Source organism: Salvelinus alpinus, chromosome 28 (genome assembly GCF_045679555.1).
Source record: "Salvelinus alpinus chromosome 28, SLU_Salpinus.1, whole genome shotgun sequence".
NCBI classification, from domain to species: domain Eukaryota; kingdom Metazoa; phylum Chordata; class Actinopteri; order Salmoniformes; family Salmonidae; genus Salvelinus; species Salvelinus alpinus.
The window spans coordinates 11536443-11556415 of NC_092113.1; the positions used below are offsets into that span (position 1 = coordinate 11536443).

At 45.0% G+C, this 19973-nt stretch overlaps 1 protein-coding gene across 1 annotated transcript in view; it reads left to right on the forward strand.

Annotated features, from left to right (window-relative positions):
• prex1 (phosphatidylinositol-3,4,5-trisphosphate-dependent Rac exchange factor 1) overlaps positions 1-19973 on the forward strand; it is a 112260-nt gene that overhangs the window by 72641 nt on the left and 19646 nt on the right. The window contains exons 16-24 of the mRNA XM_071371612.1: positions 3650-3795; positions 11188-11280; positions 12597-12745; positions 12940-13025; positions 14197-14330; positions 16822-16936; positions 17046-17224; positions 17485-17646; positions 18109-18319. Coding sequence (XP_071227713.1) covers positions 3650-3795; positions 11188-11280; positions 12597-12745; positions 12940-13025; positions 14197-14330; positions 16822-16936; positions 17046-17224; positions 17485-17646; positions 18109-18319 — 1275 coding nt within the window. The remainder of the gene's footprint in view (positions 1-3649; positions 3796-11187; positions 11281-12596; positions 12746-12939; positions 13026-14196; positions 14331-16821; positions 16937-17045; positions 17225-17484; positions 17647-18108; positions 18320-19973) is intronic.

Here is a 19973-nt window from a genome sequence, read left to right on the forward strand (position 1 = left end):
AATAGGCTGCCATCAGTCAGGATGTGGCCCAGAAGTTAATTGACAGCATGCCAGGGCGGATTGCAGAGGTCTTGAAAAAGATGGGTCAGCACTGCAAATATTAACTCTTTGCATGAACTTCATGTAATTGTGAATAAAAGCCTTTGACACTTATGAAGTTCTTGTAATTATACTTCAGTATTTCATAGTAACATCTGACAAAAATATCTAAAGACACTGAAGCAGCAAACTTTGTTGAAATTAATATTTGTGTCATTCTCAAAACTTTTGGCCACGACTGTAGAAGGTTTTCCCACATCCATTCAATGGAGTCAAGTCCAATGACAATAAACCACAATCAGACCACACTCTGTTGTCAACATCAACAGTATTTGCAGTGTTCCTTGGCATTCCCACGTTTGCAGTCTGGATCGCAGAATTGAACCACGGAACACTCTTAAAGGTCTTCCTTAGCCTGGTTAAACCAGACTGAATGTTCTGCTCACCAGTGAAACAATAGTGAGTGCAGGGCTCATTCTGATTGAACTAGGCTAGATTTTCCATAGCTTGCTAGCTATATCCTTGTGAACTTAGAACGCCCTCGAACCAGCACAATCTACTATACGTACTACGCACACTTATAAACTCAGCGAAATCAGAAACGTCCTCTCACTGTCAACTGCGTTTATTTTCAGCAAACTTAACGTGTAAATATTTGTATGAACGTATACAAGATTCAACAACTGAGACATAAACTGAACAAGTTCCACAGACATGTGACTAACAGAAATGGAATAATGTGTCTCTGAACAAAGGGGGGGTCAATCAAAAGTAACAGTCGGGTGTGGCCACCAACTGCATTAAGTACTGCAGTGCATATCCTCCTCATGGATTGCACCAGATTTGCCAGTTCTTGCTGTGAGATGTTACCCCACTCTTCCACCAAGGCACCTGCAAGTTCCCAGACATTTCTGAAGGGAATGGCCCTAGCCCTCACCCTCCGATCCAACAGGTCCCAGATGTGCTCAATGGGATTGAGATCCGGGCTCTTCGCTGGCCATGGCAGAACACTGACATTCCTGTCTTGCAGGAAAGAACACACAGAACGAGCAGTATGGCTGGTGGCATTGTCATGCTGGAGGGTCATGTCAGGATGAGCCTGCAGGAAGGGTACCACATGAGGGAGGAGGATGTTTTCCCTGTAACGCACAGCGTTGAGATTGCCTGCAATGACGACAAGCTCAGTCTGATGATGCTGTGACACACCGCCCCAGACCATGACGGACTCTCCACCTCCAAATCCATCCCGCTCCAGAGTACAGGCATCGGTGTAACGCTCATTCATTTAACGATAAGCGCGAATCCGACCATCACCCCTGGTGAGACAAAACCACGACCCGTCAGTGAAGAGCACTTTTTGCCAGTCCTGTCTGGTTCAGCGACGGTGGGTTTGTGCCCATAGGTGAAGTTGTTGCCGGTGATGTCTGGTGAGGACCTGCCTTACAACAGGCCTACAAGCCCTCAGTCCAGCCTCTCTCAGCCTGTTGCTTACAGTCTGAGCACAGATGGAGGAATTGTGCGTTCCTGGTATAACTCTTGCAGTTGCTGTTGCCATCCTGTATCTGTCCCGCAGGTGTGATGTTCGCATGTACCGATCCTGTGCAGGTGTTGTTACACGTGGTCTGCCACTGCGAGGACGATCAGCTGTCCATCCTGTCTCACTGTAGCGCTGTCTCAGTGTCTCACAGTGTCTCACATTGCAATTTATTGCCCTGGCCACATCTGCAGTCCTCATGCCTCCTTGCAGCATGCCTAAGGCACGTTCACGCAGATGAGCAGGGACCCTAGATATTTTTATTTTTGTGTTTTTCAGAGTCAGTAGAAAGGCCTCTTTAGTGTCCTTAGTTTTCATAACTATGACCTTAATTGCCTACCGTCTGTAAGCTGTTAGTATCTTAACGACCGTTCCACAGGTGCATGTAACATTAATTGTTTATGGTTAATTGAACAAGCATGGGAAACAGTGTTTAAATCCTTTCTAATGAAGATCTGTGAAGTTATTTGGATTTTTACGAATGATCTAATATACACACACCTCCCGATGCCATCTGCTGGCTAGTTCTCCTTTTCAAGTTCACACGTCTCTTCTCTTCCTGCTGAGTGCATAGCATGTCTCTTCTCACCTCAGCTATCCCTTCACATGCCCCAGCTTAGTCAGTATGTCTGTATTCTTTCTCTTAACCTCTCTCTTTCACCCACTTCCTCGTAAGCACTTTCTCTGTCCCTTTTCCTTTCGTCCCCTCTCTCTCTCCCTCTATTTCTCTCGTGCACATGCTCTCAGGCCCTGTATCATTCTCCTTTCTCTCCCGTCTCTCGCTCTCAGTACTGTACATCAAGCAACGCAGCGTTTCTCCTAAATATTTAATCTTAGGCGGGTCGCAAGTGCCCTGCAAAGCTTCATACAGTGAAAGGCTGCAGACCAACGTCAACATTGTCTGCTTTATGTAATAGCAGGGGAACACCGCTATAAGTAACAGACACTATTCAGAGCTTTCCTGTGGTATTCACTTCCCCAATTTAATTCACACTCATAACAACAGTCACCAATTTCAATGGGACACCAATTTAGCATCAGTGGTAGTGTACGTGTGTCTCTCTCTGTGGATTGGGTATGTGTGTGTATTGGGAGTTTCTTGATGACTTGAATAGGTGGTATTCAAAGGATTCACCGTCTGACCGATCGGAAATGCCCCCTAGGCTTAATTGTTTTGGCATAGTGCCAGACTGTGTGTGTGTGCAGCACAGATCCGTTTGACTGATTTTGTTCCGCTTGGCCTACCAGATGGTCTCCCATACATCTGTGTACCTTTACCCCAGATACCACTGTTCTTTACAACCCTTCACTCTGACAGAGAGACAGACAGGTAGACGGACTGACACCTGTCACAGCCACCATCGACCACTGTTGGCTCGATACAATAACATGGCATCAGAGTCCAAGTGCACAGTGCACTGTCTAGTCATGGAACAACTGGGGAAGCTGTTTTCATGGAAAGATTGAGACGGACAGGATCAGACAGGAACAGAGTGTACTTCCAACATGGCTATGAAAACACAGACAGACATTTAAAGCCGACTGTTCTTTTTTGAGTAACACACACACACACACACACACACACACACACACACACACACACACTGTCCCTTTCTGATGAATGACAGTGGGGTTGGGTTACCTGAGTGAAGGAATTGACGGTAATGTTTCAACTGGCATTTCCTTGGTATATCCTAGGAAATTATATAACACACACACACACTGCAACTTTTAAACAAGTATTTCACCCCAACCTGTGTTGAATTAGCAGCTAGTCACTTGACGGTGAATGAATGTCCAAGTAAGTGACTAAGGGTGTATTATTTATTTATATATATATATATATATATATAATATACAGCCCTACTTTTGACCAGTGGTAATATGTGGCTACGGGTGTATTATTTATATATATATATATATATATAATAATATATAGCCCTACTTTTGACCAGCACTACATAGGGAATAGGTTGCCATTCCTTTTCAGAAGCAGACTTTACTTGAAGCTGCTGTGACCCACATTTCTCTTCAGCTCACCACTTCTCTCTTTTCTTTTCCCTTTCTTTCTCACAGTCCTGGAGAAGAGCGAGTTCAAAGACGAATCGCAGTTCTTCCGTTTCTATGCCGACGAGGAGATGGAGGGCACGAGTTCCAAGAGCAAGCAGCTGCAACGCAATGACTTCAAGCTCATTGAGAACATCCTGGCCAAGTCCCTGGTGGTGAGCGTGATTACACACACACATGAACGTATACACACACACACACACACATGAACGTATACACACACACATGAACGTATACACACACACACATGAACGTATACACACACACACATGAACGTATACACACACACAGGAACGTACACACACACACACACTAATGTATACACACATGTATACACACACACACATGAACACACACACACAAACAAATGTATACACACACACACACACGAACACACACACACAGGAACGTATACACACACACACACACACACACACACACACACATGAACACACACACACACACACATGAACACACACACACACACACACACATGAACACACACACACACACACACACACACACACACACACACACACACACACACACACACACACACACACACACACACACACACACACACACATGAACACACACACACACACACATGAACACACACACACACGCGCGCATGTATACACACACACACAGTAATGTATACACACACACACACACATGAACACACACATGAACGTATACACACACACGAACGTATACACACACACACGAACGTATACACACACACACACGAACGTATACACACACACGAACGTATACACACACACACGAACGTATACACACACACACGAACGTATACACACACACACGAACGTATACACACACACACGAACGTATACACACACACACGAACGTATACACACACACACACGAACGTATACACACACACACGAACGTATACACACACACACACGAACGTATACACACACACACACGAACGTATACACACACACACACACGAACGTATACACACACACACACGAACGTATATACACACACACACACGAACGTATACACACACACACACACATGAACGTGTACACACACATAAACACACACAAATGTATACACACACACACACACGAATGTACACACACACTTACATACATGAACATTATACAGTACACACACACACATGAACATAAGTAAACACAGGCATGAACACACACTTGCACATAAATGAACACCTGCATCTGTGTATGATCATGACAGCGCTATACAGAATTATTTGCCAGTAATTCATTGCATGGTTTATCCACTGCTGTACCAATAAGCTACCACTCAGTGTTATTTAGAGGACTAGGTTTTTGACTTCACCAGAGGTCTGGGCATGATTTGGAAACAGCCATGTCCTGTCCTCCGCTCCACAAGGCCTGTGCGTACACGTGACGGCGTGAACCACATCTGGATGTGGGTCTCAGAGAGCACTTGAAGATGTCTCATCCCCCGTGGCTGTTGCAACTCAAAGCATCTCCTCCTCACGCCTTTGAAGACGAGACAGGGCTTTGAAGTCCTTCTGATCCAACAGCGTATTAATGGCAGTTGTCTTTTACAAATTGTGTGTGTGTGTGTAGGTCTCATAGGAGGCGAGCATCAGGAAGAACCATTTGATGGCTCATCAGATGGTTTGCTCGTAGTCAAACCGAAACAATTGCTAACATTTGTTCCGTTTGAACGCTAAAGGGCTAAGAAATAAATATAATCGACAGTATGTAAGGAATGTCACGTATCGACACCCACAAACGCTCAAGAGTTCGGTTGAAATGCGTAGGAGGACGTTGTAGAGACCTTTTGAAGAAGATGTTCCTTGAGAGGAACCATCACGTACATGCTTCCATGCGTGAGCTGCAGTTAGACTTGACTTACCCCCCTACTGTGTGTGAAGAGGCTCTGACCTTTAACCATCTCACCCTTGATTGGCCATGTTTGTTGCCATAAAGTGACCCCCCCCCCCCAAGCACTCTGAAGAAAAGCTGTCTCATTATTTGAAAAGTAGAGTCCACGGCAGAAAGGAACATGGCGGTGTCTCTGTTTGACTGTGTAGATTTTGTGTGTGTCTGAGACAGCCTTGCCTGTGTGGCTCCCCATCTCTCCTCACATTCTCGCTCTCTCCCCTCTCTCCCTCTCACTCTCTCACTCTCCTTCTCACATTCTCTCTCTCCCCTCTCTCCCTCTCACTCTCTCTCTCTCTCTCTCTCTCTCTCTCTCTCTCTCTCTCACATTCTCTCTCTCTCCCCTCTCTCACTCTCTCTCTCTCTCTCTCTCTCTCTCTCTCTCTCTCTCTCTCTCTCTCTCACATTCTCTCTCTCTCCCCTCTCTCCCTCTCACTCTCTCTCTCTCACATTCTCTCTCTCTCCCCTCTCACTCTCTCACTCTCCTTCTCACATTCTCTCTCTCTCCCCTCTCTCCCTCTCACTCTCTCACTCTCCTTCTCACATTCTCTCTCTCTCCCCTCTCTCCCTCTCACTCTCTCTCTCTCTCTCTCTCTCAATTCAATTCAATTCAATTCAATGGACTTTATTGACATGGAAAGTTATTATTACTTACATTGTCAAAGTATACATATCGAAAAATTTAAATAAAATATATATGTATATATATACACAAAATATATATATATTTATATATAAATAAATGGTGGGACTAACAGTAATAATAATAGTAGTAGTAGTGGACATGGGATTACCATTAATAACAGCTACAACAACAATATTAATCAGAACAACAATACATTAAAGCAACAGTAGTAGACCAGTGTCAACATGACTGAGAAGACACATGACCTGGTACGAAAGACAAAACAAAACTAAGCTAAATGGGAAATATTATCAACATTACTTTGCATTTTTCACTGGCTGTCCCTCAGGCTGTGGCAGGAGGACACATATTTGGCTGCCAAAACTGCACATTTTGGCTTTTCACCCAACAAATATTTGAATTTTTCTTCATCTTTTATAGTTTCAAATTCTTTGTATTGAATTATAATTTTGGGAAAGAAATATGCTCTTAGGTCTGAGTATTTGTCACAGTGTAGTAGGAAATGCACTTCTGTCTCTACCTCTCCCCTGGAGCAGAGTGAGCACAGCCTGTCCTCCCTGGGCAGCCAGGTTTGTCTGTGACGACCGGTCTCTATAGCCAGACTGTGCTCACTGAGTCTGTACCTAGTCAATGTTTTCCTCAGTTTTCTATCAGTCACAGTGGTCAGATAGTCTGCCACCATGTACTGTCTGTTTAGAGCCAAATAGCATTGAAGTTTACTTTGATTTTTTGTGGTGTCTTTCCAATAGGTTATATATTTTTCTTTTTGTTTTGTGATGATTTGGTTGGGCCAGATTTTCTGAGGGCTGTCCCGAGGCTCTATGGGGTTGGTTTGGGTTGGTGAACTGAGCCTCAGAACCAGCTGGCTGAGGGGACTCTTCTCTGGTTTCATCTCTTGACATTGTAGAGCTGTGTGATGGAATGTTTTAGGGTCACTTGTTTTTAGATGGTTGTAAAATTTGATGGCTCTTTTTTCTATTCGAATGAGGAGGGGATATTGGCCCAATTCTGCCCTACATGCGTTATTTGGAGTTTTTCTTTGTACTTGCAATACAGTCTTGCAAAACTCTGCATGCAATACTTCAATTGGATGTTTGTCCCATTTAGTAAATTCATTATTAGAGAGTGGACCCCATACTTCACTGCCATATAGAGCAATTGGTTCTATAACTGATTGAAAAATTTTGAGCCAGATTCTAATTGGAATTTCAATTTTGATGTTCCTTTTAATGGCATAGAATGCTCTTCTTGCTTTGTCTCTCAGCTCATTCACAGCCATGTGAAAGCTACCTGTGTTGCTGATATTTAGTCCTAGATATGTGTAGTTTTTGGTGTGTTCTAATAGAACTGTGTCCAAATAGAATTTATATTTGTCATCCTTATTTCCGGACCTTTTTTGGAATATCATTATATTTGTTTTTTTTAGATTAACGGTCAGAGCCCAAGTCTGACAGAACCTGTGAAGATGATCTAGGTGTTGCTGTAACCCCTCTTTAGTGGGAGACAGCAGCACCAGGTCATCTGCGTACAGCAGACACTTGATTTCAGTGTTGTGTAGGGTGATACCAGGTGCTGTCGATTCTTCTAATGTTTTTGCCAATTCATTCATGTAGATGTTAAATAATGTTGGACTTATTGGGCAGCCCTGTTTCACTCCCCGCCCCTGAGAGAAGAAGTCTGTTTGCTTGTTGCCAATTTTAACCGCACATTTGTTTTTAGTGTACATTGATTTAATAAAATCATATGTTTTCCCTCCAATACCACTTTCTATTAGTTTATAAAAAAGACCTTCGTGCCAAATTGAATCAAATGCTTTCTTGAAATCTACAAAACACGAGTAGATTTTGCCTTTGTTTTGGTTAACTTGTTTATCAATTAGAGTGTGGAGGGTGTAAATGTGGTCTGTTGTACGATAATTTTTTAGAAATCCAATCTGGCTTCTGCTCAGGACGTTGTGTTCGTCAAGGAAATGATGTAGTCTGCTATTTATAATACTGCAGAGAATTTTCCCCAAGTTGCTGTTAACGCATATTCCTCTGTAATTATTTGGGTCAAATTTGTCTCCATTTTTATAGATTGGTGTGATCAGTCCCTGGTTCCAAATATCGGGGAAAATACCTGCAGTGAGGATAATGTTGAAGAGTTTGAGTATAGCCAATTTGAATTTGTGGTCTGTATATTTGATCATTTCATTTAAAATCCCATCAGCACCACAGGCCTTTTTGGGTTGGAGATTGCATATTTTTTCCAATAATTCTTCTTCTGTAATTGGGGTATCCACAGGATTCTGATAGTCTTTGACTGCTAATTCAAGGATTTGTAATTTTTCTTGTATATCTTTTTGTTCTGGGCTCTTTGTTATATTGCTGTAGAGGTTTGCAAAGTGATTTCTCCACATATCCCCATTTTGGATAGCCAACTCCTCATGATGAGGTTTGTTTAATTTATTCCAATTCTCCCAGAAGTGGTTTGATTCTATGGATTCCTCAATTCCATCCAGCTGATTTCTAATGTGCTGTTCCTTTTTTGTTCTTAGGGTGCGTTTGTATTGCTTCAGTGTTTCCCCATATTGAAGGCGTATATTTTTGTTGTCTGGTTCTCTGTGTTTTTGATTAGATATATTTCTCAATGACTTTCTTAGATTTTTGCAATCATTATCAAACCATTTTTCATTATCTGTTATTTTTGGTTTGCTCTTATGCTTCTTTAGATTAGCCAAGGAGGCTAATTTGTCAAATATAAAGTTTATGTTCCTAACGGCCAAATTTACACCTTCATTGCTGAAGGAGAATGTTAAGGCTAAAAAGTTGTCCAGGAGAGATTGTATTTTTTGGCTACTAATTGCTTTTTGGTAGATGTCTGTACTGTTTGCACTCCATCTATAGGCTTGTTTAGTACCATGTAATTTATTGGGCCATGATGCTTCATGGTTGGGTTCTGCTCTTCTCAGATACACTGTGATTTTACTGTGGTCTGAGAGAGGTGTTAGTGGGCTGACTGTGAAGGCTCTGAGAGACTCTGGGTTTAGGTCGGTGAGGAAGTAGTCTACAGTGCTGCTGCCAAGGGATGAGCTGTAGGTGTACCTACCAAAAGAGTCTCCTCTCAGCCTGCCATTGACTATGTACAGACCCAGTGTTCGACAGAGCCTCAGGAGCTGTAATCCATTTTTGTTTTTCACTTTGTCATAGTTGTTTCTGTGGGGGTATGTGGGGAGGGAAAGGTTATTGCTTCCTGGTAGGTGTTTATCCCCATGACTGTTAATAGTGTCTTGTTCTTCTGCTATTCTAGCATTCAGGTCTCCACAGACCAGTACGTTGCCTTGGGCCTGAAAGTGACTAATCTCTCCCTCTAGAATGGAGAAGCTCTCTTCGTTGAAGTAGGGTGACTCTGAGGGGGGAATGTATGTGGCACAGAGGAAGACGTTTTTATCTGTCAAGATAGCCTCCTTGTTGATTTTTAACCAGATAAAGAATTCTCCTGTTTTGATCAATTCGATTGAATTAATTAGTTCAGATTTATACCATATTAGCATTCCCCCTGAGTCTCTGCCCTGTTTGATTCCTTTTAATTTAGTGGATGGTATGATTATCTACCTATAACCTAGTGGACAGCCAGTGGAAACATCACCTCTGCACCATGTTTCCTGTAGTACTAAAATATCAACATCATCAATTTCTTTCAGGAAGTCTGGGTTTCTGCTCTTTAGCCCAAAAGCAGAGGACTTCAATCCTTGTATATTCCAACATCTCTCTCTCTCTCTCTCTCTCTCTCACATTCTCTCTCTCTCTCTCTCTCTCACATTCTCTCTCTCTCACTCTCTCTCCTTCTCACATTCTCTCTCTCTCCCCTCTCTCCCTCTCACTCTCTCCTTCTCACATTCTCTCTCTCTCCCCTCTCTCCCTCTCACTCTCTCACTCTCCTTCTCACATTCTCTCTCTCTCCCCTCTCTCCCTCTCACTCTCTCTCCTTCTCACATTCTCTCTCTCTCCCCTCTCTCCCTCTCACTCTCTCTCCTTCTCACGTTCTCTCTCTCCTCTCTCTCCCTCTCCCTCTCACTCTCTCTCCTTCTCACGTTCTCTCTCTCCCCTCTCTCTCCTTCTCACGTTTTCTCTCTCCCTCTGTCACTCTTTCTATATTAGTTTCTCGTCATCTAATGTTCTGTCTCTCTCACACTCTTTCTCTCTCTCAGTCCCTTCCTCTCGCACTCTCGGTCTCTCTTGATCGACGCATCAACACCGTGCGACTCTCCGCCGTGACATTCACCAACAGGTGCTAGAAGAATGAGAGTAAAAGGTCAAACCCACCTCAGAAAAGGGCGGGAAACTGGGAGCTACATCGAGTTACATTGTGTCCAGCTAACATAAGTGCATTAGCTTTTCCTAGCGTTTCGTCAGCAGAACGAACGAGGAAGTAGACCCTTTTTATTTTGCTCGGAGACGCCCCATCCCTGATGATTAGCTCAAATGCTAATCCTTCCCAGTCCCTACAGCTATGACTGAAGTGATAGACTGACGCACACACACACACACACACACACACACACACACACACACACACACACACACACACACACACACACACACACACACACACACACACACACACACACACACACAGCTCCTTGATGCTGCAGAGCCATTGTTTAGTCTTTCTCCTTTTAGCAGTCTCCTCAGACGGGCGTTAGCGATAGTCATCTTATCACAACTCTGCAGTAGGGAGATAACCCCCACCGTGTGATTGTTAGTGCCCGGTAATGGAATCGTCCCAAATAAACCTACATGTGACGTACGCATTTGACCCAGGTCTGTTCATTGCCATTGTGTCATTCGGTTGTCATTGACCTGTACAGTGATTGCCAGAGAAAATGTCCGGATTTTGTTGGTTCCTTCATTTTGCGCAATGGGTGAATGAATTAGTCAATGAATCAGTCAATGTCAATCAATGCCTTCTAAGCTCCTTGGTTGACGTTGTGTTTGTTTCTCTCCCCACAGATCCACCCTGAGGAGGAGGACTACGGCTTTGAAATCGAGGAGAAGAACAAGGCCATCGTGGTGAAGTCTGTCACCAGGGGCTCTCACGCCGAGGTGAGGAGTCTACAGACACACACACACACAGTCAACACACACACAATTCTGTGCTTCTTCCTTCTCACTGACAGAGTCCATTAGTCCCAGTGATTCAGGCGCTGGTGGTTCTGTCACTCTCCTCAGGGCATCTATTCTCAGTGTGGGGATCAGATCAGCCGTATTACATTAGACATGCCTGCTCACATTCTCCTCAATGCCACCACACGCCACAACATGACATCCCAGCTCTGTGTGTGTGTGTGTGTGTGTGTGCTTACGTGTGTGTGTGTGTGTGTGCTTACGTGTGTGCTTACGTGTGTGCTTACGTGTGTGCTTACGTGTGTGCTTACGTGTGTGTGTGTGTGTGTGTGTGTGTGTGTGTGTGTGTGTGTGTGTGTGTGTGTGTGCGCGCTTACGCGTGTGTATGTACGCGCCTGCACACGTTTCCATCTGTTTTTCTGCCTGCAGCCTCATGGGAGGACAGCCTTCTATCTCCTCTCTCCTGACTCAACTAATCAGGCTCTTGGTATCTTGTTGATTGGTTGAATCAGAGGAACTAGTGTTGGGATGGAACAACGACTGGGGTTCTCTGAGTGAAGGGATTGGGGGAAACAGCCTTACTGCACTCCTTCCCTTACTGTCCCTTACGGTCTTTCTCCCCTCCCTTGTTCCCTGTCCCCTCCATCTCACTCCTCATCCCCCTCTATCGCCTCGGCTTCTCTGCTCCAGACAGTGCCAGTTTAGTTCGGTCTGTGTGTGTGTGTGTGTGTGTGTGTGTGTGTGTGTGTGTGTGTGCGTGCCAGCATTGTGAATGAGGCTCAGTTGATTCACAGGGCCCAGTGAAAAACCCTGGGAGAGCCAGGGACTCCAGGAGGGTCGGGGGGAGAATACCAAACATGCGCACACACACACACATACTCAGAGGGCCACTGTGCCTGGCTGTCCCTATTCTGGTCTGTCCTCCAAAGCCAAGCGGATCTGGTCCCTGCGTCCTGGGCAGAGAGGATATAGAGGATGCATTATTCTCACGACGTGACCAGACACATGCACGCAAAACCCATCACAGTTCAATATGCATTAATGCCCTGCAAATGTGCAAAGCTCATATCGTTGACCTTCTTGATTAGCGTTTTTTTTTTATGTTATCATTAAGATTTCACTTGAATGCTTTTCCCCATTATTTAACCAGGTTTTATACGCGAAATCTGGTCAAATTGTTCGCAAGCAATTTTACATCTGCAGAGCAAAATGGCCGCTGATCTAGCATGAAATGATGAGACAACCTATCCGGACGCTTCACCGGTGTTGTTTCCACTCCATTCCTCCCTCTCCAGATGGCGGGGCTGCAGGCGGGCAGGAAGATATTCACCATCAACGAGGACCTGGTGTTCCTCAGGCCCTTCCAGGAGGTGGAGACCATGATCAACCAGGCCTTCTGCATCCGCCGCTCCTTACGCCTGCTGGTCAACACCAAGGCAAAAGAGTGAGTTACAGTATAGTAGTACAACCATGGACACACACGTATACACATACCCAATTTCATTACACACACACACACACACACACACACACACACACACACACACACACACACACACACACACACATGCGCACACTTAACTAGACACACAGGCTCAGTGTTTGGCCAGTCTCTGATTCACTCTCTTGTTGATTTAGGATCGTGAAGGTTCCAGACACTCCAGATCCCCTGTCCTTCAAACTCTGTGGCTCCGCCCCACCTCATGTACACGCAGTAAGGAAAGGTGAGTAACAACCGCTTTGATTGGCGCTCTCTGAATGTGACCTTGAGTCTTGGGGTTCACTCATTGAACGTGACACCACACAGAGGAAATATGTACTGCATCGTCTGTTAAATTGCTAGTGATTTAGTCACGTCTTGTCCGTTAATAGACCATTTATGGGAGGGAACCTGGAATGTTGGTATACATGCCAGAAACCTGTCTTTAAATTATAGGATGAGGTAACGTTACCTTCCAGCCATGCACCTGTCAGCTTCAGTTCCCTTTTACTGAAGCTCTGCTTTTTAGGACCACATGTTCGCTAGGGCTCAAAGTTAAAATCCTAAAAGACGGTGCTCCCCCCTACACACACACAGAACTTAACTCCTCTATGTTAATACAACCACCTGGGCCACATTCCCCCGGTACACCGCCTGCTAGGCAGATGTTTATATCATATAAAAAGAAGAAGCGAAAGAAGGGGGGGGAGGATTTACGACTATCGAGTTGCGAGCGATTGGTCCAAATGTGTAAAACAGCTGGAAGAGGAGGTAGGAGAAAATGGCCGACTCCTTTCTGTAGCATCCAGGGATGAGGACAAACACACACACGCAGGCTGCGGAGTGTGGGGTTCCTTCCAGCTACCGGCCCCATATGAGTTGTCTCTGAATGATGTCAGACTCTCCAGGCACTCTCTCATCTCCTAAATCAGGGCCCTACTTGACGGCTGGGAGGGGTTGCTGCTAAACTGAAGTTATGGCGTTGTGTGCTTTGTGTGAGGTGGATGACAGGGAAAGGGATGCTAGGCCTGGTATTTTAAAATGGGACAGGAATATCTGTTTAGTGCACAGCTAAAGTGTTACCAGGAGTTATTTGAAGTTCTTACACCCACGTATGTCTTCATGTGTGCGTATCTCTTTCTTTGAGGATGATGGCCTTGGATAGGTCTTCTCTAATGAACAGATTCTTCATTTCAATGAGATGTCCTAATTGAATGACGGTTACATTGAATAAAATACATATTTACATGAAGGACTAGATTTAAAAGAAATTATGCATTGCACTTACAGTATATTACAATTTGTAGAATTTTTGTTTGGGGGGGGTGTGACTAAAAGTATGACCGCATTGCGATTACAATGACGACCCTGCAGGCATATCCAAATGTGATCCCTGACCCCTGTGTGATATTCAGGGTCGGAGGCGGCGGCAGCGGGCCTCCAGCCAGGTCAGTGTATCCTGAAGGTGAACGGCAACAGCATGAACCTCAGTGACTACCAGGAGGTCCTGGAGCACTTCTCCTCCTCCCAGCAGGAGCATCCCGACATGGTGAGAGACCTGGCATTGGTTTAATTCTGTCTGCATAATGTTAGGGGAAACAAATGTTCGGAGATGGTGAGATTCAACCACAAAGGCATGGCCCAGTCTTTCCCAGTCCTGGTTCTGGGGGACCCAAAGATGTGCAAATTGTTTTCTTTTTACCTTATCACTAACATACCTGATTCCACTTATCAAAAGCTTGATGATGAGTTGAGTCAAGTGCCGAAGCGCCAGGATTGGATTGGAGAACACTGAGAACACTGAACACTGATTGGAGAACACAACCATTGCTACTTTTCTACCAGTGTCAAGATGTTTTTCCACCAAACTAGTGTGTTCCCTTCTACAGTGTCACATGCAAGGTTTTATTTGTTGCGTCACAACTAGGGTTCTTCCTCATTCTCAGTTTCAGTCTTCTGCCAGTAGACCTCTTTCACCCCTTGTTTTTCTTTTCCTACTGCGTCAAATACTGTGTTTTGGCTTTATCCAGCTTGGGACCCAGCAGGATGTGTAGTACTGTGGTGCTTTTTTATTAGGTGATGTGTTGATATTTACTCTAGCTCCTCTCCTCTTTTCCAATCCCCTGCTTTGTTGATGTTTACCCTGGATTCTCTTGTCCTATCCCCTTGCCCAGTCAAATCTCCTCAGAGCTGCTCTGTTTGGACCACATCTCTGTTAGTTCTTTCACACAGCTGGTTTAATTGCCAGTGTGTTTCCTGAACCAGTGCCATGTTCTATGAGAAAATATGCATATACAGGGCCTTCAGTAAGTATTCATACCCCTTGACTTATTCCACATTTTATTGTTACATTCTGAATTCAAAATGGATTAAAACATTGTTTTATCTCACCCATCTACACACAATACCCCATAATGAGAAAGTGTAAACATATATTTATTTTACATTTTTGCACATTTATTGATCCCTAATTTACATAAGTATTCCCACACCTTTGCTATGACACTCCAAATTGAGCTCAGGTGCATCCAATTTCCTTTGACCATCCTTGAGATGTCACTACTACTTGATTGGAGTCTATTGTGGCCAATTCCTGTGGCCAATTCAATTGTTTGGACATGATTTAGAGGGTCCCACAGTTGACAGTGCATGTCAGAGCAGAAACTATACCATGAAGTCCAAGGAAATGTCTGTAGATCTCCGAGATAGAATTGTGATGAGGCATATATCTGGGGAAGAGTTTAAAACAATTTCTAATATGTAGAAAGTTTCCAAGAGCACAGTGGTCTCCATCATTGGGAAATTGAAAAAATATGTAACTACCCAGACTTTGCCAAGAGCTGGCTGTCCAACCAAAGTGAGCAACCAGCCAAGAAGGACCTTGGTCAGGGAGGTGACCAAGAACCCAATGACCACTCTGACAAAACTACAGCATTCCTTAGTTGAGATGGGAGAACCTGCCAGAAGAACAGTTTCTACAGCACTTCACCAATCTGGGCTTCATTGGGAGAGTGGCCAAACAGAAGGCACTCCAGAGAAAAAAGCACATGGCAGCACGCCTGGAGTTTGCAAAAAGGCACGTGAAATATTCTGAGAGCGTAAGGCAAAAGACTCTGTGGTCTGATGAAACAAAATGTTAACTCTTTGGCCTGAATGCAAAGAGCTATGTCTGGAGAAAACCAGGCCCAGCTTATCACCAGTCTAACCCCATCCCTACTGTGAAGCTTGGTGGTGGCAGCATCATGGTATCAGAATGCATTTCAGCGGTAGGGACTGGGAGACTGGTAAGGATAGAGGAAACAATACAGGCAAATCCTTGATGACAAACTGTTTCAGACTGTAAATGAAGATTTACGTTCCAACAGGACAGTGACCCCAAGCATACAGTGAAAGCAACACTGGAATGGCTTCAGAACAAGAATGTGAAAGTCCTTGAGTGGCTCAGCCAAAGCCCAGACTTGAATCCCATTGAAAATCTGTGGAAAGACTTGAAGATTTGCTGTTCACCGCCGCTCCCCATCTACCTTAAGAGAGCTTCAGAAAATCTGCAAGAAAGAATGGGAGAAAAGTCCCCAAATCCAGATGTGCAATGCCGATACAGACATACATACCCAAGGCGACAGGTAGCCTAGTGGTTAGAGCGTTGGGCCGGTAACTGAAAGGTTGCTGGATCAAATCCCCGAGCTGACAAGGTTAAAATCTGTTGTTCTGCCCCTGAGCAAGGCAGTTAACCCACTGTTCCCTGGGCACCGAAGACGTGGATGTCGATTATGGCAGCCCCCTGCACCTCTCTGCTTCAGAGTGGTTGGGTTAAATGAGGAAGACGCATTTCAGTTGAATACATTCAGTTGGACAATTGACTAGGTCTCCCCCTTTCCCAAGACGGCTCAAAGCTGTAATGGTACGTCAGCACGGCCGGCGTCAAAGGTGCTTCTACAAAGTATTTACTCGTGAATATTTAAGTAAACTGTATGATGGCATGTACAGAAACACACACCAATGTTTGACTCCAATGTGTGTCCCTCTCTGTGTCCTGTAAGTGTCAGTGGGTGTATCGGGCATTTGAGGATGTTGAGGAGGACAGGGGGTCGTTCAGGGCCTGCCCAGCAGAGAATGGCTCTGAGACCGAGGAGGAGAATGTCAGGAATGGAACAGGTACTGCAGTGTATACTACCTCTGGTTCGTATGTGTGGGTTTGTCTCTGTCCATCTATCCGACAACGGGTGTGTACTCAAAAGCATCCTGTATTTTGTGTCTCATCCAGACTATAGCCTGAGCAGGCTGTCCATGTCTGATGACTCTGTGCCTCTGGTGAGCATGATGGTTGACAACGTGCACCTGGAGCATGGCGTGGTGTACGAGTACGTCAGCACGGCCGGCGTCAAGAGCCACGTCCTGGAGAAGATGGTGGAGCCCAAGGGCTGCTTCAGCCTCACCGCCAAAGTACATGTCCATTGTTGTTGTTAGCATGCTAATGCTAACACTGCTCAGCAGTTTGTGGTATACTGCTGGAGCAGGTTGGCCCACAATACATATATATTGTTGTTGTGTTCTTCTAGCATTGGCACTATGTGTTTCTGTTCATAGCCACAGCCACGACTTGTTAACATTAGCATTTATGACAGAAAACAATTGGAGTTAATGCTTCCCAAATTACATGCTGTTCAATTCCATGACTTAAAACATTTGTTTTCACCTGTCAGATCCTGGAGGCCTTTGCCGGTGATGACAGCCATTTTGTGCGCAACTGCAGCCAGCTGATCTCACAGAGCGACCGCGTGGTGTCGATGCCTCAGTTTGAGTTCAGGAACATCTGTGACACCAAGCTGGAGAGCATCCGCCGACGAATCAGCAGCTACCAGCAGGTACAGGAACTACAGGATCCCTCTGTCTCCCATAGCCCCATATGTAGTGCAAGAACAGCTACAAACACGGACTGCTTGCCACTTGTCTTCAACTCTTTTGTACATGCACACTCACTCTCTCCCTCAAGCATACGCGCGCGCACAAACACACACCACCCCACTTCAGTAATTCAGCACCAACTACACCCCACACACACACACACACACACACACACACACACACACACACACACACACACACACACACACACACACACCCCCCCTCACTTCAGTAATTCACCATCAACTACACCCTACTCACACAGACTCACACATACCCCCCCACTTCAGTAATTCAGCACCAACTACACCCCACTCACACAGACAACACACACATATCAGCAGTGAGCATTGAGCCATCATTATGTTACAGCGGTGTAGGTACCAATTTCAATCTCCTTCGTTGTGTGTGATTGTTTTCAGTTTGCCCAGGAGCTGAGGAACAAGGCGTGTCCCACGTTCAAGCAGGCGGGTGTGCGGCCTCACCCACTGGGCTGCATGGACTTTGTGCCCACCAACTGCCACGTCAACCTGATGCAGGTATCTTACCCCAAGACCACCACGGCCACTGGCAGGGCCTTCAGCATCCGCTTTGGACGCAAGAACTCCTTCTTCGGCCTGGACCCCGACCAAGGTGGGGCGAGCAGATGTGTGTGTGTGTGTGTGTGTGTGTGTGTGTGTGTGTGTGTGTGCGTGTGCGCACACATGGACGCATAAGACGCACGTGCATGTATGAACTGAGACACACACACATACCTTTTGCTTACACATTGAGAAGAACAGCACGCAAATACGACAATAGAGCCCAGTTGAATCATATCAATGCCTAAGTTCAGTTTTTTTGTGTAAGTCAAATCACATTTGAGTTTTTTTGCCAACAATAGCCAATATCCCCTTAACAACATTACGCTGCCAGCCTTTAAGGCTTCAAACAAAGAGATCATTTCAACTAATTACCCTCTCTGACCAATTAAATCCCATTGTGCAAATGACTTTATGAGCTCTCGTGATGAACCAAACCTTGTTACCCTTGAGCCGTATATAGGGACAATTCCCACAGTAAATTAGCAGGAATGTAGTTGTAATCCCACCACTAATCGTCCCCGTCGGTCGCCCATTAAAAACCTCCATTAGCCTCAGGCGACCCTCCTTCCACCCCCCACGCCGTCACGTGTATCTGTCTTCTCTGTGGGGGATGAGTGATGTCACCAAAGCGGGCCCTCCAAGGCACCAAGGGTGGGATATTCAGAGAGTAAGAGGGTGATGGGGATCATTAGATTACTTTACTGTAGACGTTGTTAGGTCAAGGGACAAAGAGCGAGGGACAGAGAGGGAGTGAGAGAAAGTGAGCGTGAGATAAACAGAGACGGTTATAGAGTCAGAGAGAGCGAGGGAGTGAGATCTTAAAATATAACATTATACACTGGGTATACAAAACATGTAGAATGACATAGACTGACCAGGTGAATCCAGGTGACAGCTATGATCCCTTATTGATGTCACTTGTTAAATCCACTTCAATCAGTGTAGATGAAGGGGAGGAGACAGGTTAAATAAGGATTTTTATGTCTTGAGAGAATTGAGACATGGATGGTGTATATGTGCCATTTAGAGGGTGAATGGGCAAGACAAAAGATTGAAGTGCCTTTGAACGGGGTATGGTAGTAGGTGCCAGGCGCACCGGTTTGTGTCAAGAACTGCAACGCTGCTGGGTTTTTCACGCTCAACAGTTTTCCGTGTGTATCAAGAATGGTCCTCCACCTAAAGGACATCCAGACAACTTGACATAACTGTGGGAAGCATTGGAGTCAACATGGGCCACCATCCCTGTGGAACACTTTTGACACCTTGACACTTTTGACACCTATTCCCTAACGAATTGAGGCTGTCCTGAGGGTAAAAAGGGGGGCGCAACTCAATATTTGGAAGATGTTTCTAATGTTTGTTATACTCCGTGAATACAGTTGAATTGTGGAATTGGAATTGTGATACAGTGAATTATAAGTGAAATTGTTTGGAAACAATTGTTGGAAAAATTACTTGTCATGCACAAAGTAGATGTTCTAACCGACTTGCCACAACTATAGTTTGTTAACAAGAAATTTGTAGAGTGGTTGAAAAACGAGTTTTAATGACTCCAACCTAAGTGTATGTAAACGTCCGACTTCAACTGTATGTATCTCTATGGGCCCATATGGTCCTCCTGTCAGTTTTGTCTCTCGGTGGTTTCAGTAGCCTGCCGCTTGGCCTGTCACCCGGCCGCCGCTCCGTGCCGAACCACAGAGACA